General features: G+C 46.0%; 1 protein-coding gene across 5 annotated transcripts in view; it reads right to left on the bottom strand.

The window, feature by feature from the left end:
- Positions 1–1,002: 1,002 nt before the first annotated feature.
- DTX1 (deltex E3 ubiquitin ligase 1) overlaps positions 1,003–23,567 on the bottom strand; it is a 37,482-nt gene continuing 14,917 nt past the window's right edge. For 3 of the 5 annotated variants that reach the window (XM_067473274.1, XM_060785427.2, XM_060785429.2), the window contains exons 3-10: positions 21,479–22,160; positions 14,257–14,318; positions 12,217–12,378; positions 10,223–10,284; positions 8,634–8,804; positions 7,124–7,285; positions 6,377–6,466; positions 1,003–6,184 (exon numbers count right to left, since the gene is read on the bottom strand). In XM_067473274.1, the coding sequence (XP_067329375.1) occupies positions 5,960–6,184; positions 6,377–6,466; positions 7,124–7,285; positions 8,634–8,804; positions 10,223–10,284; positions 12,217–12,378; positions 14,257–14,318; positions 21,479–22,160 (1,616 nt within the window). In that variant the 3' untranslated portion in view covers positions 1,003–5,959. The remainder of the gene's footprint in view (positions 6,185–6,376; positions 6,467–7,123; positions 7,286–8,633; positions 8,805–10,222; positions 10,285–12,216; positions 12,379–14,256; positions 14,319–21,478; positions 22,161–23,567) is intronic. The other 2 variants (XR_010910501.1, XM_060785430.2) reach the window with 2 other exon arrangements.

Genomic DNA, 23,567 nt, shown 5'->3' on the forward strand with positions numbered 1-23,567 from the left:
TATAACTCCCAGAATCCCACAGCAGCAATGTTTGTAGGAATGCTCTCCAGTGCACAAGTGATGGAGTGCCCTGGAGTCACAGCTTTGCATTTCACGAAAAGGGTTTGGCTTGGTTTCGTATGAAATAGGATGTCAGGATCGCTGCCTTTCGTTGAAGATCTTTGGGCTTCAAAGGCACATCTGTGTCATGTCAGTTCCTTCCAATTCCTCGTGATTTCAAGTGAAAGAAGCCCATGCTTCTCTCCTCTCAGAGAAAGGGAGCAAGCTATTTCAAAATAAGTCCAAACGTGGGGAGCTGCAGTGCAGTATTGCACTGAGAAGACGAGGATGTGACTTGGGAGATCCAGGTTCACTCAGCCAAAAACCTTACTAGGAGGCCATGGGCAACTTATGTTTTCTCAGCCTCTTGTGAGAAAGGCAACCACTGAAGCTCATTGGAGAAAAATGGAGCAAACCCAATGAAAGCAACCACTGTGGATCATGAGAGCTTACAACTGCTTTATCCAACTTAGTGTCCAACAGATATTTGAGACTACAATGTCCATGATGTGTACAGATAGGGAAACTGTAGTACAACCCACCAGAAGGCCACCTGTTGGGGGAGCCTAGGGAGTATCCATGATCCTTATGTATTTAGTAAACCAGGAAATCCATTGAGACTGTGGAAATTTCCTATTTTGACTTCCCAAGCGGCAGCTGCTGCAAGCAACTGAGATCTGTTCTCAGCTGGGATGCAGCTGAATAATGTTTCCATTCCCTCCCATGAACTATCTTCAGCATAAGGGACAATTATGACAGGTGTCTTTCCCCCTTATTATTGGAGATTGCTCATGGGAGGTTGAAATGCCCATCAGTAGCACCCCAAAAAACAAGATAATAGACCCCTTTTGCTCACAACTGCTGCCCAATAAGTCCAGGTTGGAAAGCACTATTCAGTTTTGACCATTTCAGTGCTTTTTTAAAAAAAGTTCAGGGACTTGAAAAGAAAAAGCAACACACAGATAGCATTTAGATTCCACGTTTACTGCATAAATTTGTAAAGACATCAACACATGCTGAGCATGAACACAGAGAGAGAGAGAAAAGAGAGAGAAAGAGAAAGACAAAAGAAAGTACAAAGCCCTTAGGGATTTCCAGACAAGGACATCAATTGACCATGCTATTGATTTGGTAACACCTCTCTTCTGTTAATGCTCTCGACCAAGGGTTCTGATGCTACAACTCCCGGCATTCCCAGTGAAGAACTCTGGGAGCTACAGTGGGGCAACATTCAGAGGGCCACCTTGCCAACCTGATGCTACGAGATGCATAATTGTGGTCTCCAAGTAGTGAATGTTCAAGAACAGCTCCCTTTGGAGGGGTCTTTCTCCAAGAAACTTCTTTGGCCGTGCCATAATGTGAAGGGTATGAGAAATCTTTCAGGGGACATCCTCAGACTGCCCCAAAGGCTTGCAGTTTAGTGCCCAAGAGATTTCCTTTGACCTCTGTCTGGCACCTCTTAAGCATATTGGCATGTGGCCCCATGCCATCCTGAGACATGACTTACCAATGAGCCCCTGATGCCACCCTGCCCAGCCATTCTGTGCTTGGCACCTTTGGAAGGGTGCAAAAGCTAAGTTGTGGCTCTTTGACTAGAAGAGACAATATGGAAATTATGAGAAACGTGGCTCCTGGAAACAGAGTGGGGAAGCTGATCAAGAAACAGCTTGGAGACAGCAGAAGAGCCAGGTTTCTTTTTTCACACCTCTTCATGCCAATCCCTTCTGGTTTGACTTCTAAAAGAAGAGGAGCTATTTATGGGAAGGGATTCGAGTGACGAGAAAAGAGATCCCACCTCAATGTTGGGAAGAATGCCCTGACGGTAAGAGCCTTTGACGGTGGAACGGATTGCCTTGGAGGGCGGTGAACAATCCTCCTTTGGAGGGCTTTAAATAGAAGTTGGGTATTTCTCAGCAGTGCTTTAGTTCTGTGCCTCTGCATGGCCAGGGGGTTGGACTAGATGGCCTTTAACACCCCTTCTAGCTAGGACTCTGTGTTGACTGCTCCGAACAGGACAAGAGTGTCCAACTGCTCCAGTAAGAGGATTTACCCATACATGAGAGATGGCGCATAAGGTGTGGGTAAGCATGATCGTTGGCTGCACAGTGATGAGGAAAAGGCACTTTGCACACTTCCAGAGGCACCCTCATTCCCCACGTTCCAGGGTTGGGCCTCTGCTACTGACTCCCAACTAGAGAACATAAAGCAAAGCTATGCCTAAGCTCAAAGCAATGCTGATTCCCATCCACCAGCTGGTGCAAACCAGGGGGTTGTCACATTTTGCTAATTTTGACGCGGAGCGGAATAATTGCTCCAGGTGCAGCACACAGCGGGGAGGAAGAAAGAAATAGGCAGGCCAAACGATAGCGGTTTTCTTTGCTTTAGAGGTGTGGAACAGCACTTCAACCTGGAAATTCAGGGAGTCTTTTCAAACCACATCCATGAGTCTGAAATCTAGGGAACCTCTTCCTTTTCACTGGGGCTTTTGGGGAGAAAACTTGAGCTATGGCACCGAATGCCACCATTCTTGTCTCAATCTACACTTGAACATTAACTCTGCCTCTTCCAATATTTGTTTGAGTCCAAGGCTACCTGAATCATGCCTCTCCTTTGAAAATGCTTTAAACTGTATCTTCTGTTCTCTTCTTGTCCTGACCCAGGAATCCACCAGTGGCTTGGATGCAGCAATTGAAGTGAAGGGGGCAGTGGTGCCAGTGGCAAGTGTAAAATAGGGATTCTGAAATTTTCCTCCCGTCCCCTCATTTCCAGCATTACAGTAACGGTGTATGTGCCTTCAAGTCTTATGGTGACCCCATGAACTTCATAGGGTCTTCTTAGACAAGGAGTCCTCAGAAGTGTTTTTGGCAGTTCCTTCCTCTGCAATACAGCCTGCTATTCATTAGTGTTCTCCCATGCAAGTCCTAACTAGGGCTTACCTTGATTATAGCTACGAAGATCAAACTGGATCAGGTGCTGAAGGAGGACTGAAGGAGGATTTCAGTGACTACAACATTTATTTCAGCCTTTCGAAATACGGGATGCACTTTGATATTGCTGTCTAGGTTGTGTTACTTTACACATGAGGTGATGGAGCTCTCCTAGTGGGCTGCAAAGATGCCTTTCAGGGCAGAGGTCAAAGTATCCTGATTGGCACAGGAATCTTCTGATGAGCACTGGTGCTTCCTAGCTTGGGTGCTGGTGCCCATAATGGGATGCCTGATGTGCAACAGTCATTTCCTGGGCTCCCTATGCAGGAACATCATGGCTGTCCCTTTCCAACTGCAGACATTGTGAAGCTGCCCAATTCTGTTTTCGTTTATTATGAATCCCTGTTACATGGGCTTAAGTCCCACTTGGAATTCCAGCCATGGCGTAGGCAGAGAATGCAAACACAACACCGTCTGCCATGCTGGAAATTCGGGGACTGAAGGAGGATTTCATAGAGGGAGGGTAGAATTTTTATTTGGGAGCCCTGATGTCACCCCCATAGCTCTCTTCTGGGTAGAAGAGGTCCATAATCTATGCTCCAAACCTGATGGCATCCTTTCAACCCAATCCTGGTGGGAGAAAGGGCCTCATGCCAAACCCTCCTTGGGGTTGTCCCTTCTTGCCAACTATTTCTCATCACTGACCTGGCACCTTTGCTTCACCAGGCTAACTATTTCCCAAGCTGTCCGTGGATTCCACTGCAAATGAAACTAGCTTTTGCAAATCTGAAAACAATGTTTCACCTACTCCACTTGGAAAAAGTCATTGCTCCTAAAGTGGCAACATTAGTTTTTAGCAAGGCAGGCACATGTAGTGTCGGGGAAAAGCGCCCGATTTCACAGCAGCCGCACAGCAGGGACTTGTCATCACCGAATCATCTGGAATGTCTTGGCAAACCCAGCCCCAAAGGGCACCTTGCTGGCTCTCTTCTGCTGGTGCTGCAGAAAGAGAAGTTGGGAACGTGTGGATGGCAAGGAGTAAGGTGTAAATAGTGTAGAAGAAGTGCGCAAAGGATCCAGCCCAAACATGGTCACACAGCAGTCAGTGGACTTCCCTTCTCAAGGAAACTGTCAATCCAGTCCAGGTTTTGGATAGCTTTCAAGGAGCTCTCCAAGGTGCTGAATCAAGTCCAAGTCTAGGTTCCAGCACCTTGGAGCTCTCCTTCAAAGCCATCCAAAACTAGGCATGTGCTCACTATCCTGCTGACTTGGATGGATGACCTTCCAGATGCTGCTGGATTGCCGTTCCCATCCTCCCTCACTGCTGCCTAGGGTTAATGGGAAATGTAGTCCATCACTGCTCGGGGAGACTTAGCTTTCCCAATCCTGTGATAAGCAGTTCTCAATTTAAGCAGGAAAATATGGAGGCCATTTCTTTACTGCAATGCCTGGTTGCTCAAAGGCCCTTTAAAGAAGCAGCTCTAGTGCACTGCAGTTGTGCTTGCCTACATATCTCAAGCTACACCAAGAAGAGACCATGCCAAGCAAAGCCTCACAACGTCTCAGGTGGAAACCTGGGCAAAGGCAGAGACCAGAGTTTAACCAGAGTTCCCCAAATGTACATTTTGGGACCATAACTCCCAGATTCCTCAGGATTGGAGAAGCAAAGCATAGGCCCCACCGAGACAATGTAATCTGGAAAACCTCACTGGAGAGTGGAAGCAGAATACAGGAGAGTCTGAGTATATAATGACAACCATGGCAGACATGGCCCAGAGAGGGGAATGCTTGTCCCATTCTCTTGGCTAGAAAATGCTTGGGTGGCCATCTTCCATGGCCTTCATTGGGGTGGGTTCCCTACATTTCTGGTGATTGCCTGTTGAGAGATAAACCGGGCTGAAATTTGTTTGGGGGCTCAATTCTATGACTGGCATCACTGAAATGTGAAACCTAGAAGGACACCCAATTCTGGAGCAAGATGTGTGCATTTTTTTCAAGGCATCAGGACCCCATTCAAAGTCCTCTCCCTCCACACTTTGGGAAAATGCCACCAATGATCCCAAAAACTCTCAGTTCACCCTGGACCACAGTCCAAGCGAGAAAGCCCCAAGGAGAAGTCCCTCTGGAAAACCTCAACGTGGGTGACAAAATTGAGGGTATAATCCACTCTCCTCCCTATGGGATGAAACTTCTGTAAGAGAGGTGGAATCCGAAAGACAATGCCTGAAACAGCTTCATGTAAGGCAAGTTGAGAAGCTGAAAAGATCAAGAACCTGCTGTGCCAAGGACTGGGGTGCCTATTAAGCAGCATCACTGAAAGGGGGTTCAACCCCCAATGTGTTTGACCTTTGGAACGGGAAAGAAGTGCCATCTTGCCCTGATGCCTCAGATGGCCAAATGTCTAGGGTTTCCCCATATAAGATAACCTGCATCTCCAACCAGAATCCCTTCCCTCTGCCTCCCATCAAACTGGTTCATGGATTTCATGCCCCACTCCTATGACACTACAGATATGGAGCACAGTGTATGTGTTTTTGCTCGAGCGCAGATACAGTCAGGGCAAAGAGAAATATTGCAGATGTGGGTGTGTGTATGTATGTATCCATCTCTCTTGCTAGGCATAGAAAAAGAAAGGGACAACGGAGTTAGTTGGATTGGTTGCTCACTTGTGCAGTTTGGCGTGGTGTCCCCGCAGTTCCTCCCCCAAAGGTGAGATTATCCTGATAAACCAAGAGCTCCTTTGGTGACATTGCTGGCGAAGATCATCCAAAGTCAAGGCAGCAGAAGCGACAAAGGAGGCAAGGGAGGACCCCCAACCCCGCCCCCCAAACCCTGGCAGAGAGCCGGTCGACAAAGAGAACACACTCACGGACGGACGGATGGACAGACGCAGGCAGTGGTCACGCTTCCACGCATCACACGGCGAAAAGGGGGGGACAGCAGCGGCAGGAGTAGGGAAGGGAATGGGGGGGGGGGAGACCGAGGGCCTTTCTTCAGTCCTTCAGGTGGGCCTCGGACACCCCTTGGGCCATCAGTTCGGCCAGGACATTGTCCAGGTAGTTGGGGTCGGGGTAGCCATGGCCCGTGAGGTTGGAGCCAAACTCGGTCTTGTGGTGGATCTCATTCCACACGACGGTGTCGGACTCGCCTGTCGTGTTGGACGTCCCGATGGTAAAGATGAGCCGCCGCTCCCAGGCCACAATGAGGAGCTTCAAGATCTGGGCCAAGGAGACAAACAAGAAATTGCCCACTAATGGGGATGTCTATACTGTAGGATTAGTACAGGGATTCAGAAGAAATTGCAGCCAGGGCTTTAGTCCAGGTGTCTATAGGATTTTGCTGTAGTGCTATAATTGAATATATAATTGAATATAACTGGATGACAAGGCCTCAGAAATGTGGCAACCTACCTTCCTGCCTTTCTCGTTGTCTGGAAGGTAACAGTGGCGTGGAAAGCCTCGTGCGGTGAACTTCTTTCCAGGATTGGGGTGCTCCGGACCCTGGTTAAGGAAGAGGGGATACAGTTAGGGTCTCCACCAATGCATTTGGAGAAGTGAATTTTATTCTGTCATTGCTGTGTATTGGTAAAATAGTGACATTTCCCCTTCTGGAAGCCCCTGATTTCTTCTGCAACAAATACGTGACATTTTCTCTGGCACGCCCTTCCAAAAAAAAAGGACCCTGTCAGATATTTGTCCCATTGATGCCCCTCTTTTCCTCCTAAGTGGTCAAGGCAGAAGCTCCCTTTTCCCCCTTTTGTGTCCTCACAACAACCTATCAAGCCGGTCAGGTTGGAAAGCCCAGCAAGTGGGCTATAAATGCCATGCCCTTGTGGAACCTCGGGCCCTTTCACACAACACGATTATAGCACTATGGTCACATTGTCATGCCAAACTCCAAAGGAATTCTGGAGTCTGAAGTTTAAGGGGAGGTACTTGGAATCCAGAGTTTGTAGTTTAGCAAGAGGTATTTGGGATTCTTAACCAAAGAGCTCTAGGTCCTCCTTAACCTACAAATCCCAAGAGTTCACAGGATGCATCCATGGTAGATAATTTGGGACTATATCTCGATTGTTATGCACTACGAATCTGAATAAAGCGGAATGCTCTAAAGATTACCCCTCTCTGCCCAGGTTCCTCTCCTTCCGCCTTCCTTACCTGGATCCCAGCGGGGATATCATACACTATGCGGATCGTTTTGCAGTCCCCGTAGCCGGGGAGCGAGTGCGGGATGATGTGGAATTCCATCTTCCCCGGGGGCTGAGTTCCAGTCTTCTCTCCATAGATGGCTTTACAAGTGGGGCATTGCAGACTGCCGTCCTGCCAGGCAAAATAAAAATGGCTGCAAACGCTTAGGGTTCCCTTTTGACCATCAACTGAACAAATAGGATTTTAAAATTTGAATCAAGAGTTTTTCCAAAGGTCATGGTAAAACAGAAAAGGAAGAATGACAGAATGACAGAACAAAAATGTGGGAAGTACACTTTGGGAATAGTTTCCAAGATACCCAAAACCATGGATAATAGCAAACCCTATATTTAGACATGACTTGTGTTGGGCTTCATCTACACTGTCGAAATAATGCAGTTGGGCACCAATTGAATTGCCACAGCTCAATGCTATGGAATCCTGGGATCTGCAGTTTGGGGAGGCACTAGCACTCTTTGGCAGCAAAGATCAAACTACACCCAGGATTCCATAGCACTGAGCCATGGCATTTGAAGTGGTGTCAAACTACATTTATTTATTTATTTATTTATTTATTTATTTATTTATTTATTTACAGTATTTATACCCTGCCCTTCTCACTCCAAAGGGGACTCAGAGCGGCTTACAGAACACATGTACAGAAAACATTCAGTGCCGATTATACAATTAACAAGGGCAGACAACACAAACAGAGGCAAAGACAGTTTTTGCCATCTTATTTCCAGCATCTTGGAGGCTGTGCTCGACTCCGGCCACAGGAGGCGGGATGCTGTCGCTCCATCTTTCATGCCAAGCAACTTTCCTCTGATCAGTGTCCTTAAGAGCGCCTTTATTTCCTCCCCGGTAAAAAGTGGTACCTATTTTATCTACTCACATTTCTGCTTTCGACCTGCTAGGTGGGCAGGTGAGCTGGGGTTAACAGTGGGTTAGCCCCAGGCTCGAAATGCCGACCTTCTGATCAGTAGGATTTTTCTGCAACACAGTGGTTTAGCCTGCTGTGCTAAGCCCAGCCCCTGATTTTGCAGTGTAGATCGGGTATTTGTGCCAAATTTTGGGTATTTGTGCCAAATTACAGTTATGAAGTAGCAACAAAAATAATTTTATGGTTGGGGTTCACCACAACATGAGGAACTGTATAAAGGAGTCGCGCCATTAGGAAGGTTGAGAAACACTGCTATAGAAGGATATAGAGCAGTCTACAAACACTATGAGTGAAACTGTGGTACTGAATCTGCAGATAGGGAGGTTGTCAACGTACAGCAATAGAAAAAAGCTTCCCACTTTCCTTTCTGTGGGTATTGCTGCCAGATTTTGGTTTTAAAATGAGAAGCAGCATTAAAATGGTCTTCGGTATAGGAATAAAAGATACTCAGAAACGTAAACAGAAAGGGGTGTCATGTAAAACTCAACGATGAAAATGAGATGGTTGAGTTCCATAAAAAAGAGAGAAACTGCCCACCTCTGATCTCACCTTGTTGCCATTGTTGTACATGGCCACCAAGCAGAGGAGGTGGTACATGTGCCCGCATTTGCCCAGCTTGCCCACCAGCTCTGGCTTGGCCCCTTTGTGCCTCAGGATGCCCTCGTAGCCCGATGAAGAGGCCAGCCGCTCCATACAAATGGTACAATCCTGGAATGGGGAGACAAAACATCAAACTACAAATCCCAGGATTCCATGGGATGGAACCAAGTCAGTTAAAGTGGGATCCAAGTGCTCTGGGCTACATCATGCAGGTAGACGAGTAGTTCCAAAACCCTCCCAAAGTAGTTCATTACTACTATAATTACAATATAAGAATTCTAACTGAATTATGAAAGGAAACTAACATTGCTATCTTTTAAGTTACAGCTGGATGCAACACACCTAAAACACCTCTATAGTTTGGTGAAGCAATTGTCCTCGAATTGGAAAAGTAACTTTTTAAAATTTTATGGAAAAGGATATATATATATATTTATTTATTTATTTACTTTATTTCTATACCGCTTTTCTCAGCCCTCAGGCGACTCAAAGCGGTGAACAACATCAGTACAAAATATCACAAAACAAGTATAGGGCAATTAAAAACAATGATCACATAAATCATTAACATCAGTATAACAATCATTAGCGCCTCAACAGTAAAATCAGAATCCAGTCTCGTCATCCATTATTCCGTATTCCTATGTTCATTTACACTGTTTAATCAAATGCTTGTTTGAACAGCCAGGTCTTCACTTTCCTCCGAAACGCCAGCAGGGAGGGGGCCAATCTGATATCTGCAGGAAGGGCGTTCCACAGCTGAGGGGCCACCACTGAGAAGGCCCTGTCTCTCGTCCCCGCCAAGCGCACCTGTGATGCAGGCGGGACGGAGCAGGGCCTCCCTAGATGATCTTAGTGTCCTAGTTGGTTCATAGGAGGAGATGCGTTCGGAGAGGTAAGTAGGGCCAGAACTGTTTAGGGCTTTATAGGCTAAAGCCAGCACTTTGAATTGTGCCCGATAGCAAACTGATAGCCAGTGGAGCTGGCGTAACAGAGGAGTAGTATGCTCCCTGAGTGCCGCTCCTGTTAGCAACCTGGTTGCCGAGCGCTGGACCATTTGAAGCTTCCGAGCAGTCTTCAAAGGCAACCCCACGTACAGAGCGGTGCAGTAGTCTATGCAATAGATTTTTCCCTGGTGACGTAACTTTGGTGGGAAAATATTACTGAATGAAGTAATACCAGCCAATACTGGAACGCATCATGCTCTGCTTCCAGCTTTTAATATAGCCTCTGCAACTAAAAACTAACTTGAAATGCTCCGTAATCCCAGCAGTTGTAGTTCAGTGAAGCACCAGCACTTTTGTGCAGGGAAGGCCAAGGATCTTGTAAAACTACAACTCCCTGGATCCTATAGCCTCGAGCCGCAACAGTCAAAGCAGTGTGAAATGCCATTCAATCTAGAACTAGAAATTGGATTTGGGTCCCCAAAAGGAAGACCTGTATTGAAACCATGGACGCTTGTACTGCAGAATTTGAACCCGTGTCCCTCCCCACAGCAGCTGGATTCGTTTGAGGGGGGAACTCACCTCATCGGGAGGATTTTTCACTTTCTGGATATAGCGTCGCACCACATCCTCGGGGTTCTTGCCTGTTTGCAGGAGAAGGAGATTACTAGACAAGCCTTACTAGTCATATCATTATTTAAAATACTGTCCAAAAGCTATTCCATCCAGCTAGGAAGGAACAAGATTAGATCCCCAAGTACAAAGATAGATAGACAGAATGTATATACTTGAGTATAAGCCTAGTTTCTCAGCCCCTTTTTTAGATTGAAAAAGCTCCCCTCAGCTTATACCCGAGTCAAGGTTATTTATTATTTTATTCTGTTATTATTATTATTATTATTATTCTCTATTTATTATTATTAAATTTATTATTTTACTCTATTCTAATTTGTATTAATACATTTACATTATTTTACTCTATTATTATTATTTTTACATGTGTTACTTTATTATTATTATTATTATTATTATTATTATTATTACATTTATTATTTTACTCCCTTTATTATTATTGGAAGGATATGTAAGCACACTTACACTGAAGAAGGTTAGAATAGTGGTTTAATCAGAGTTGGACAGTCTTATCTTACATTACAGTTTTATGTAAATATTCAAAAAATTTAACCTACTGATGCCTCAATTAATGTAATTTTATTGGTATCTATTTTTATTTATGTTTTCCCAGTTTTTTGTGGTAAAATTAGGTGCCTCGGCTTATATTCGGGTCAGCTTATACTCGAATATATCTCAATGCCAGAACATAAAACAAACTATAGATATATAAACATTAAAATCACTTAAAATCAATTGTTAAAACCATCTCAAAACAGCAAACCAAATCCAATCAGCAGGGTAGGGTTTCCCATTATAACCTTATTGCACTGACCCAAACGCTTGGCCCCAAAGCCAGGTTTTTACCATGCTTCAAGTTCTGAAGGACAGGAGGGAAGGGGATGATCTAATCTTTTCAAGGAATGAGTTCCATAGTCGAGGGGCAATTACTGAGAAGGCCCTCTCTCTCATTCCCGCCAATCGCGGCTGTGTTGGTGGCAGGACCAAGAGCAGGGCCTCCTTGGAAGATCTTAATCACTGTGATTCATAGAGGGAGATGCATTTGGACAGGTAAACCGGGCCAGGGCTGTTTAGGGCTTTTTAGGGCTTTATAGGCCAAAGCTAGCACTTTGAATTGTGCTCGGTAGCAAACTGGCAGCCAGGGAAGCTGACGCAACATGGGAGTTGTGTGCTCCCTATATGCTGCCCCAGTTATTAACCTGGCTGCCTCTCTTTGGAATATCTGAAGCTTCCAAACAATCTTCAAAGGCAACCCCACATAGAGCACATTGCAGTAGTCTATCCCGGATGTAACAAGAGCGTGAGTCTGAATACCACTGAATACCAAAACCTGGAATAGCTATCCATGTCACAGCATTTTTTGTTTTCTCTGGAGAAGATATCTATGGATACAGTGGATTGCCAAAACGACAAATCAATGGGTTCTGGAGCAAATAAAGCCAGAACTCTCCCTGGAAGCCTAGAACTCTAGAGACAAGGCTTCGAATCCAGTTGGTCCTGGAAACCCACTAGGTTTGCAAGACCTGAGCAAGACCCCAGCTTTCAGAGGTCTCTCATTCATAGGAAGATTGTAAGCCAATGCTCATAAGGCAATGTAATAACTATAGCATGGAAGCCTAGAGAGCGTGATAGAGACAGGAAATAGGGCCCCTCCATTATCTTGGCAGGGAGATTGTCATTTTGAGGAGGACATCTGTTGGTATTTGTTTGGCATTTCAAACTTCCGACAAACCCCCAGAGCACTTGCTGCATGGCCATTCTGGGCAGTGTGGGGCATTCAACACGGCAGGGAGTGCCCTTATCAGAGACCAAATGCCAGGGTCAGAAGCAGATCCTGGATTCTGTCTACCGATGCCAACCTGAAATGTAGGTACGTGAGGTATCCGACAGCTAGAGGGCAGCAGGGGGCTGAAAAAAGATCACAGTTGAATAGCATCTCTTACGTTTTTTCAAATGCTTCTTTTTGGTCTTCCGACAAATTCCGGTGATGCCAGGCACGGGCTTCATGTCACTCTTATTGACCGGCGGTGGGTGCAAGATGGGCTTCGGGGCACGGGTGAGGCAGACCGGCAGGCCCGCCGCACACATCAAAATGCCAGTCATTCCTAGGACGGAGGAAGAGAGAAAATGGCATGGAAGGAAGGAAGTTAAACATACATGCTGCCCTTCCATACTGTGTACAGCATTGAATGTTTGTCACTTTCGGTTTTTGGAAACCACCTTGAGTCCCTCTGGGGAGAGAGGCTGGGTTAAAAAATTATTATTATTATTATTATTATTATTATTATTATTATTTGAAATGTATTATTGATGTGTTGTGGGCTTGGCCTCATGTAAGCCACACCGAGTCCCTTGGGGAGATGGTAGCGGGGTACAAATAATGTTTTATTTTATTTTATTATTAGTATTTGAAACACAACAAGATTAATACACAGCAAACCAGATCACTATGCTGGCTGTTATATTGGATTACGCGATCGTGTTAAAAAATCTAGTATGGATCGTTGATGTTGCAATCCCAGACGACAGTGGGATTGAAGAGAAACAACTGGAAAAGCTGACACGATACGAGGATTTTAAGATTGAACAGCAAAGACTCTGGCACAAGCCAGTAAACGTGGTCCCAGTGGTGCTTAAAGACCTTGGCCTGCACTTAAACACAATTGGCACTGACAAAATTACCATCTGTCAGCTGCAAAAGGCCACCCTACTGGGATCTGCAATTATTATTATTATTATTATTATTATTATTATTATTATTCTAACACAAAAACACAGTATGTCACAGCAAATGAGATATATATGCTGATTTCTTCTTCTTCTTCTTCTTCTTATTATTATTATTATTATTATCATCATCATCATCATCATCATCATCATCATCATCATTCCAACAGCCTTCACTAACTGCATGACCTCTGGATGCAAATTGTAACATGGATAATCAGGCAACATCAGAATATGGCCAAAATGGCAAGGTTTATTCATGATGAAGGACACACAAGTTAGGAAAGGTTGTCGCAGTTTGTTTTTGCCTTTGCCAACTAGGAAGGGCAAGGCTTTGCCCACTCTCCTCTCCACCCTGCTGAGTTAATAGAGTGCCAACTACTTTGGCACTTGCAGCAATGGAAGTAAGCTGAGCACAAAAGAAGAGAGAGTCTGGGATCGAAATCTTTCATGGGAAACCAAAAGTTGGCTCAGCACCAGAATCTTCACAATTGTCAGTGCCATGAAAAGGGAATTCCAAACTGGGGTCCCACCTCCAGTAGTTCTTTGGGCATCCTCCCCTCCCCCGATGCCTTGCCATCATTCGTAGGCATTGAGGGAACCTCAAAATGGTAGCTCCCCAACTTAATCAATCCAATCCCATGGCTGGGGCAGTGCCATCAGCATCATCAACATCATCCTCATGTGCCCCAAGAACATGTGGGTGGTACCATTTTGCCTTGCCGATTTCGCTTGAAAACCAATGGACAAAAGTTGCCTGCCTGCCTACACGCACTTTGCTTAGTCATTCATTTCATACCAATGGCTTGAAAAGAGGAAAAGAAAAGAAAGTAGAGGGGAAAACCCTTTTCTTTCCATTTGTGACAGCTTCCCTGGTTGACAGGAGCTAACCTTTAATTCACAGAGGCAAATGGGCAAGTGGAGGGTTTGCCCATTTGCTATTCAACGTGTGCCCACGCACAATAGGGAAGGCATCATTAAAACCCATACCCTCCAACTAGACCAAATTCGCAAGTGCAGTCTCAGTTAACCCTTTGCCATCCCACTTTGTCAACTGCTTTGAAAACGTCCCAGTTTCTCTCCCTGTTTCCCAGTTTCCCCTTTGGTCCTCCACTCACTTCCACTACTACAAACTGAGTTCGGAGTGTTAAAGTCCCAAAGTCCCTAAACTAGACGAGTGCAATGGTAGGGCCCACTCCAATTGAGTCCATATTACAAGGCGTTCACTATTGCTGTGCTGCCTTTCCTAGTCTTACCTGCCAAGGCAGGATGGACCGGGCCAGTTCCATTCAGGTTCTTGACCGGGAGGGCAGGAACCCTAGAAGAGAAAAGAAGTGGGGTGAGTCAGGTTGAGAAGTTTCCAAAAGTTTCATTCCACCATGGAGACAGAATTCGCTCTGGCACATTTGTATTCCCATGAGAGGCCAGAAAAATATGATCTAGTGGGCCTTTCGTATCCATCAAGGTTTGGTTGCAGATACCATTGCAGATACCAAAAAATCCCATGAATGCTCAAGTCCCCATTACATACAATTGTATTTTTGAATACGGATGATGGGACCCATGGAGAGCCGACTCTGCCGTAAGAAGCAACTCAATATACTATATACTCAACTTGCTTTACCACCATCACATCCTCTGAAGGTGCTAGCCACAGAAGCAGGCAAAATGTCAGGAGGAAATGCTGCTAGACCACACTGGCCATATAGCTCAGAAACATCCCAGGGATTCGGCCATGAAAGCCATCGGCAATACAGCAACTCAATCACTAACCAAATCCAGTGCCTGCATCCGGAGAACTTCCACACACGTACCTGACCACTAGCTTGGTCTTCATGGCTCCTCACACAGTCGATCTCTTTAAGAAAGAAAGTCCAAAGCCAAGCAGGGAGGTCAAGCTGTCTCTCGCTCGAGGTCTGGATTAGGCGGCCGCTCGGTCAGCGGACTTCAGGGAGGCGTTTAATCCCCTTCTGACATTACAGCAAGCTTCCCTCCCTGCAGTTTCACATAGTGCGTGTGTGTGTGTGTATGGGGGGGGGGGGGGCTCAAGAAAGTTCAGCAGCTGACCCAGAAATGGAGGAATGGGGAGTCATGTTGGGCCTGGTTTTATTACAGATCATCATTTTATTATTATTGTTAATAATAATAATAATAATAATAATAGTGTTTATTTATTTGTACTCCACTTTCCTCCAGTGACACAGTGGGTTAAATTTGCTGAGCTGCTGAACTTGCTACCAAAAGGTTACAGGTTCGAATCCGGGGAGCGGTGTGAGCTCACGCTGTTAGCCCCAGGTTCTGGCAACCTAGCAGTTCAAAAACATACTAAGGTGAGTAGATCAATAGGTACCACTCTGGTGGGAAAGTAACGGTGATGCTGGCTACATGCCCTTGGTGGTGTCTACAGACAACCTTGGTGCTGTCTAAGCTCTTCATCTTAGTAATGGAGATGAGCACCAACCCCAAGAGTCAGACACGACTGGACTTAATGTCAGGTGAAAACCTTTACCTTTTACTCCATTTTCCTGTCACAAAGGAGGCTCCAAGCGGCTAACAGTGCTACAAGCAACACACTTTACCATTTAAAACTTACAGTATATAAACAGTGAAATAAATTAAACCTGGAAAGCAAGTGATGGTTTTGGAGAGGCACAAGGCAGCCTTGCACTGAAGGGTGCCACACATATCTGGAGAAAAGAGTGTGTTTCAAGAAAAACGAGAAAGTGACACACGCCTGCACACAGGGCCGAAGCTGAGTCAAGATATGGTTTCGAGATCCTGTTGCTACTCTCTGACTAGGGGCAACTTTGCAAATCTGCTTCTCCATATTGGCTTGGAGGCCAGAGAGGTTACAGAACAGCGAGCAACCTTCCAACACCACCAATTACATCTTTGCAGCCGTGGTTTTACGTGACGCCCGCCACTGCTTGCAATGTACAGAAGTCTTCGGGATGAAATGGGCTTTGTTTATGGGTAGGACTCTAATTCCTATGGGCTTAAAGCCTATCCCAGCATGTTCTCCTGAAGGGTGTAATCCTTTAATGAGGGCTATTTAGGTTTCCTGCCTATAGCCTCCGAGGGCCACACGAGAAATACATCTGTACACTGAGCGCTACAGCAGTGTGCTGGCTCCAATGCTCCCTCTTTACGAGTGGATAGTTGTTATTTATGTGCTGCATTCAGAGCTTGGTCTTCTCCCTAATTGCATCCTGGGAGTGGCAGTCCAACCAGATCACTATCCCGAACCCTGCCTTAAACTTTCCAGGGATGAAATCGGGGGCTTTCTGCATGGAATGCACGGAAACATAAAAACATAGACCTTGGCTGCCAGAGGAGGAAAACAAACACCCTTCAGCACCCTTTTCTGAGGCTAAGCCGACCCAAACGTTGCAACCAGACCACGGAGAGGTCATGCCACTCGTTCATTTCAAGGTATCTTCTTTAAAGCAGTTGGCTTGGCTCTCTGACTCAGATGTTCTTCTTCCTGAATGGCATCTGATGCTCTCAAGATGGGCAGTTTCTCCATTGATTGTAAGGCAATGAAATCTATTACCGAAAATGGTGGTAGGGTCTCTTTCTCTGATGTGTCACCTACCTTCTTAGGCAAGGAATCCTCAGAAGTGTTTTGACCAACCCCTTCCTCGGAAATAGAGCCTTCAATGCCTGGCATTTGTGAGTGGCCTCCCATCTAAGGACTAAGCAGGGCTGACCCTACTAAGCAGGGCCGCGGTGGCGCAATGGGTTAAACTGCTGAGCTGCTGAACTTGCTGATCAGAAGATCAGCAGTTCAAATCTGTGGGACAGGGTGAGCTCCTGCTATTTGCCCCAGCTCCTACCAACCAAGCAGTTCGAAAACATGAAAATGTGAACAGATCAATAGGTACCACCTCGGCGGGAAGGTAAATGGCACTCCATGCAGTCATGCCAGCCACATGACTTAGGAGGCGTCTAGGGACAACACTAGCTCTTCAGCTTAGAAATGGAGATGAGTACCACCCCTCAGAGCCGGAAGGGGAAGCCTTTACCTTTATCTGTGTATTTGTGTTTCATTGTTTCTAGGCATTGAACATTTGCCTTTGTTTCTGTATATGCTGGAATCCATTCTGGGTCCCCTCTGGAAGATAGGGTGAAATATGAATAAATAATAATAATAATAATAATAATAATTATTATTATTATTATTATTATTATTATTACTATTACTATGAGTCCAAGAGCAGATGGGATCTAGAGCCTTTAGGGTCAGTCATGGAATCATAGACTTGGAAGAGACCATGTTGGCCATCTAGGCCAACCCCCTTCTGCCATGCAAGAAAAGCACAATCAAAGTACCACCAATAGATGGCCTTTCAGCCTCTGTTAAAAGCCTCCAAGGAAAGAGCCTCCACCAGACTTCAAGGCAGAGAGTTTCACTGCTGAATAGCTCTTCATATGTTCAGGAGGTTCTTCCTAATGTTCAAGTGGAATCACCTTTCCTGTCATTTGGACTCATGGCTCCATTGAGTCCAAGGGCCCTTCCACACAGCCCTATGTCCCAGAATATCAAGGCGGAAAATCCCACATTATCTGAGTGTGGACTCAGAAAACCCAGTTCAAAGCAGATATTGTGGGATTTTTTGCCTTGATGTTCTGGGATATATGTTTGGAAGGTCCCCTAGTCTAAAACATGTATTATGTTTTAGATTTTTAGTGTTAACATTGAATTTTTGCTGGCAGCTGGTCTGAGTCCCTCTGCAGAGGTAGAGAAGATCAGGATATAAAAGTCTTAAATAAATAAATAAATAGTCTCTAGGGCAGCAAAAAGGAAGCCAGCTCCCTCTTCCTGTCTGATATTGAAACATGGTGACCATGTCTCTTCTCAGTCTTCTTTTCCACAACTAAACAGACCTAGCTCTTTCAGCCACTTCTCAGAGGGATTCATGATCTCCAGAGCTTTGATCATTTTAGTCACCCTCCTCTGGACACCTTCCAGCTTTGGGTCACCATCTCTCTTAAATTGTGGGGCTCAGAATTGGACACAGGGTTGTTATTCCAGGTGAGGTCTTTCCAAAGCAGAAGAGAAGGGCACCCTGACTTCCCTCAGCCTAGACACTAGACTCCTTTTGATTTGACTCAAAATCCCATTGGCTTTTTGAGCTGCAGCCTCACTCTGTTGGCTCATGTTCAGCTTGTTCTCCCCTTCGACTCCAAGATCTCTTTCACATGTAATTCTGTTGTGGGTCCACCCATCCTGTATCTGTGCATTTTGTTTGCCTAACTGAAGTATCTTCCATTTCTTCTTGTTGAAACGAATTCTGTTAGTTTTGGCCATTCAGCAATCTAATCTGGGAAGGTTGTTTTGATCATATCTTCTGGAGTATTAGCCATCTCTTCCAATTTGGTGTCAGCTGCAAACCTGATCATCATCTCCTCTAAACCTTCATCCAAGTCATTGATAAATATATTGAACAGCCCTGAAAGACCCAGAACAGAGCCCTCTTTATGGCACCCCAATATTAGTTACTTCTTCCAAGGATAAAGAGGGACCATTGGAGAGAAGCATCCTTTGGGTTCGGTCACTTAACCAATTACAAATCCACCTAACAGTAGGATTGTCTGGCCTATCTCCAAAAGGATGTCCTGCTGTTGGGGATGTTCTAGCTAGAGTTGAGCAGGGAGGTGGACCTGAAAGCTTAGGAGATCCCTCCCAACTACTGGATTCTACAATTCAAACGTTTCCAATCCTGGCTGGGAAAACCATCAAAGGAGCCATCCCTACCTGTGCATGGGCATCGCAAGATCCACCGACACAAAGATCCCCAACTCTATTGAGCAGTCACCCAGAAGAAGGAAGGAAGCTCATGCAAATGGTGGCAGCCTCAGTTGGGCATCCAGGTGGTTCCTGAGCAGTTTGGAAGTATGCTCCAGTGATGCGTATCAGTGTTCACTTCCTTCCTTACTTGTGACCAACACTGTAGAATTGCGGCAGTTTGGCTCATTGCGGTGGAATCCTGGGAGCTGTAGTTTGGTGAGGCCCCACTCGTTTGAGTAGAGGAGGCGAAAGACCTGGTACAGCTACAACTTCCAGCCTTTTGTCTCACAATAATCACACTGTCTACGCAAACGGAAACGTATTGGCATGGAAACAGTCAGGTTCCCACATTCTATCTCATAGCGTTGTGATGCTGCTTTGGAGATAAACATCCCGGAAAAGGTAGTTAATTCCTTTTGTAAAGAAAGTTCCCAATTTTGCGACAATGAATTATCCCAGAAAAACGGGCATATGAGGCAAAAGAGTGCAACCAGATGTACATATTAGTGAAAAGCCCATATACCCAAATCTTCAACGAGTTAGTGTTGGGCGCTCACTTTGAGTCTCATTTAAGAAAGGAAAATGGTAGTTCTTATTTTGTCTTGAACTAGGACAATTTCCCCTATTGTTGTATTATTATTATTATCATTATTATCACCATCATTCTGTTTTCCTCTCTTAAAAGATGATGATGATGATGACAATAGTAATAACAACAACAACAGCAGCACAACAATAGGGGAAATTGTCCTAGTTCAAGATCAACTGATTTCAAGGCCAGAAAGATAAAGGAAAGGAGACAACTGGGAGCAGATTCGCCCATCTTTTTCCACCCAGCCAAGCATGGCTCCGTGCCAACTATTGTATATTGTGTTCAAAATCTTCCATTTCGTTTGCGGGGCCAACTGGGAATGAGCTGCAAATGCGGCCTCCGCTGGGTACGTGCCACAGCAAGCGGCAGATTCATCAAAGGGATCAGGCAGCGACGCAGGGAAGAAAAAGAGCGAAACGGGCGAGACCTCAGGGCCGGAGAGACGCCAGCTATTCTCAGCCCTGGCACCTGGTTGCCGTGGCAACCCCAGGCCAGCAGGTCCAGCGCTGGCAAAAAGCATCCTTTGCAAGAGAGGAAGGGAGATTCTAGGCAGCTCTTGTGCCAGTCTCAAGTGGATGCTGGGGAATATTTGTTCCCCTTTGCCAGCCTCCACTGTGCCCACCCCATAGATAGGATCCCTAAGAGCACTCAGCTCCCTTCTGTCTCTTTCCCAAAGCAGGTGGCAAGCTGCCATTCGGAATCGTTTCCTCTCCCTGCCAACGCCAGCGGGCAGGCGGCATAACGGAATCCAGGGAGAAAGATAGCACTACCAGCTGAAGGCAGGCTTCCTCCATTATAGAGACAGAAAGACCTGAAATGCCCATGCCCAAATGCAACCTTCCTCCTCACCACCGTCACCTCAAAGTCTACCAGCTGAAACCACCTGTCATTTGGATCCACGAATGAGTCAGATTCAAGCATCAGTAAATTATTCAGGCATCAGTAAATTATAAGGTGGTATATGCCAAACAGGGTCCCTCTTTTTTGGAGCAGTGCTCTTTATTTGCATCCTAGCGTTTTGTGGCTCCTTTGGGCATTGCTACCTGAGCCAAGCGGGTTCTTTTTGTTTGTCAGAAAAGGTGAAAGGGAGAAATCCTATGGGGCTTGGGGCTTCACAAGGAGAAGCAAACAAAGCAAGACATAACTTGAAAAAAGAACCTGGGTGATAGATGTGGAAGTCCTATGGGATGGCAGGATAGGAGTCAAAGAGAAGAGGGTGTGATTACCCTACGAACACCCCTGACTGAAATTAGGATAAAAGAACAATAGAATCCTTGGATCTTAGAGATAGAATGGACTCCCTAGAGCTATCTAGTCCTACCTCATTCTGCCATTCAGGGGCACACCATCCAAACCCTCCCTACAGATGGCCATCCAGCCTCTGCTCAACAACCTCCAGAGAAGGAGACTCCATCAGACTTCCAGGCAGCACATTCCTGAATGGCTCAGGAAATTTAGCGTAATGTTTTGGTGGGACCTCTTTGTCGGCAATTTGAATCCATTGTGTCCTAATCTCCAGAGCAGCAGAAACCAACCTTGTCCATTCCACCTCAATGTGACATCCTTTCAAACATTTCAAAATGGCTAGCATGCCTCCTCTCAGCCTTCTTTTCTCCAAGCTAAACATACTCAGAGCCCTAGGCTGCTCCTCAGGGGGATTCATAGTTTCCAAACCTTTGATCGTTTTAGTCGACTGCCTCTGCAAACATTCTAGCTTCTCCATATCCCTCTTGGATTTTGGTGCCCAGAACTGGACACAGGGCTAATATTCCAGGTGAGGTCTGAACAAAGCAGAATAGAGTGAGACTATTGCTCCCCTCTACCTACACACTAGACTCCCATTGATGCAGCCTAGAGTCACATTGACTTTTTTAGCTGCCACATCACACTGTTGACTCCTGTTCGAATTGTGGTCTACTAAGACCCCTTTCATATGAACTGTTCTCAAGCTAGTATTCTTGGATAGTGACCCCTCCCCCCCCCCCCCCAAAAAAAAACCAACGTTCTTTTTCAATCTTTATCAGCTCTGCTTTGCACTGGATTGAGAGAAGGCTTGCCTATTTAGGCTTCAACATGGTGCTTTCGGTAGACTTACCCTGGTGGAATAGAAGCCCTGGTACTCAAGATGGCCACCCGCTGGGTCCCAGGCCGGTTCAGGTTGTTTTGCCCTGGGAGGTGGGCATGACTGGGGGCACTCTGACTCCGTGAAAAGGTGGCCACTTGCATGCCGTTGGCGGTGCGAACTTGCTCCATCTTGGCCATCCCGCCGTTGGGCACACTGCCCAGTGACCACAGGGCTGTCCCGTTGAAGGTATTGCTCTGGCGAACAGCCATCGTCCCATTGCCATTGCCTGCGTAGACCTTCCTGCGCTGGGAGGCTAGGATGGCGTTGGAGGCAGCCCGGGTGCTGTTGACCAGCAGGCACTGCTGGCAGGAGCAGGGATGCCCCGAGTTGGTGCCCACGGGCCAGGACTGGGACTTGGGGATGGAGCCCATGGTGAGAGGGTAGGCCAGGTCCATGCGTCTGCGGAGGCGGCGCTTCCGCTGTGTTTGACGGTTCACCTGAGACATGCTGTTGAAGTAGATCAAGTAGCAAAATCCCAGGGAGGAGAGGTCCAGCCACGGGTGCTGCTTCTCGTACGCATTTTGGATGGTGATGCAAATGTCCATGTCGTAGGGCGTCCAGGAGTTATTGTCGTTCTCCCATTCCCACACAATTCCCTTTCCGGGGGCCGAGGAGGGATCGTAAAAGTTCCTTCGCACCGGGCGCATCGTCCCTGGGAGAGAAAGGGGGGGGGGGATATGGATACGTTATGAATCGATGTGTTATGCTCACCCTTAGTAAGAAAGCACACTCAATGCTGTCAGGTTTGTCTGGATGGAAAACAAAGCGGTTTTTTAATTGATCTGATCCGATTTCCCCCAAATGGGACCCAAAGCAGCTTAGATTTCTCCCATATGGGAACCAAAACCCCATCTCTGAAGCCAGGTACCTTCCCACCAAAGGTTTTCTGAGGAGCTGAAAATTAGGGCACTGTGGAATGACATTTGTGGTTGCATTGAGATGGCCAGCATTCTGCAATGGGCAAACAATTGCAGTCATTTTTTGCCAGTATCCCAGTTTGCAACATCTCAATAATAATAACAATAATAATAATAATAATAATACTTTATTTATATACCGCTCCATTTCCCCGAGGGGACTCAGAGCGGTTCCCAGGTAACATCACAAAACATACAAAGTAAAAACAACATAACCATAAGATTAACAAAACAAAATATAAGCATAAAAATTGTCACCATAACACACATATATTAAAAGTAATCCTGCCTGTTCAAGGCAATTTAAAATTTAAAAGGCCGGGCCAAGATTTGTGCAAGCCCAAAATTTCTAGGGGGCCCGGGAATTAAGTGCAATGCTGTGGTAGGCAACAATAATATTAAGTACGGGTCTGTGGCCCACTTGGCTTAAGTGGTGCGTTTCAGGCAGGGTCATGTTTGGTCAGTAACCATTGCGAAGTTCCGATATTTAGCTCTTGTAAATACCGAATGGGACAGCCACTTTTTAACATTCAACTGGCAATGTCGCCCTGGGACAATGCTTATTGTGTAAGTTAGCCTCCAGAACAAAGACCGGCATCTTTGGTAGAGAGGAAGAAGATCAACCAGCGGCTCAGACAGGTAATGTCCAGGCAGCTGTGAGCCGCTATTGATCCACAAATGGCCTTTGGCAGGAAGGTAAAGAGATGCTATTGAACCAACTAAAGCCTGTCCCTCTCGGAAAGAAGATGGCCAAAGGCAGGGGAAAACCCAGAAATGGATTCAGGAAGGCCCCTGTTCTCCAAGGTTGGAGCTTGGGAAGTTACATTTGAAAAACATTGCCTCTGATAATAACTGTTGCAAGTCCCCCCCCCCCCCCCGTTTGCTATTTTTTGAAAGGAAAGGAGATCCAAATGTTTAGTTTCAGTTGGACCACTGTAACACTACAAACAGCAAACCTGCAATGCAAACAAAGCGCAGCCAGGTAGCAAAACAAGATGCTCTTTTGACTACAAAAAGGACAGCGAAGCCCCTTATTCACAGACTTCAAATCCGTGGCTCACTCAAGTGGTGCCAAACTGCATCCATTCAGCAGTATAGATGAACCCAAAGTCTCAGAGCACCCATACCTATCTCTGGGCCCT

The sequence above is a fragment of the Anolis sagrei genome, chromosome X, assembly GCF_037176765.1.
Source record: "Anolis sagrei isolate rAnoSag1 chromosome X, rAnoSag1.mat, whole genome shotgun sequence".
Taxonomy (NCBI): Eukaryota; Metazoa; Chordata; class Lepidosauria; order Squamata; family Dactyloidae; genus Anolis; species Anolis sagrei.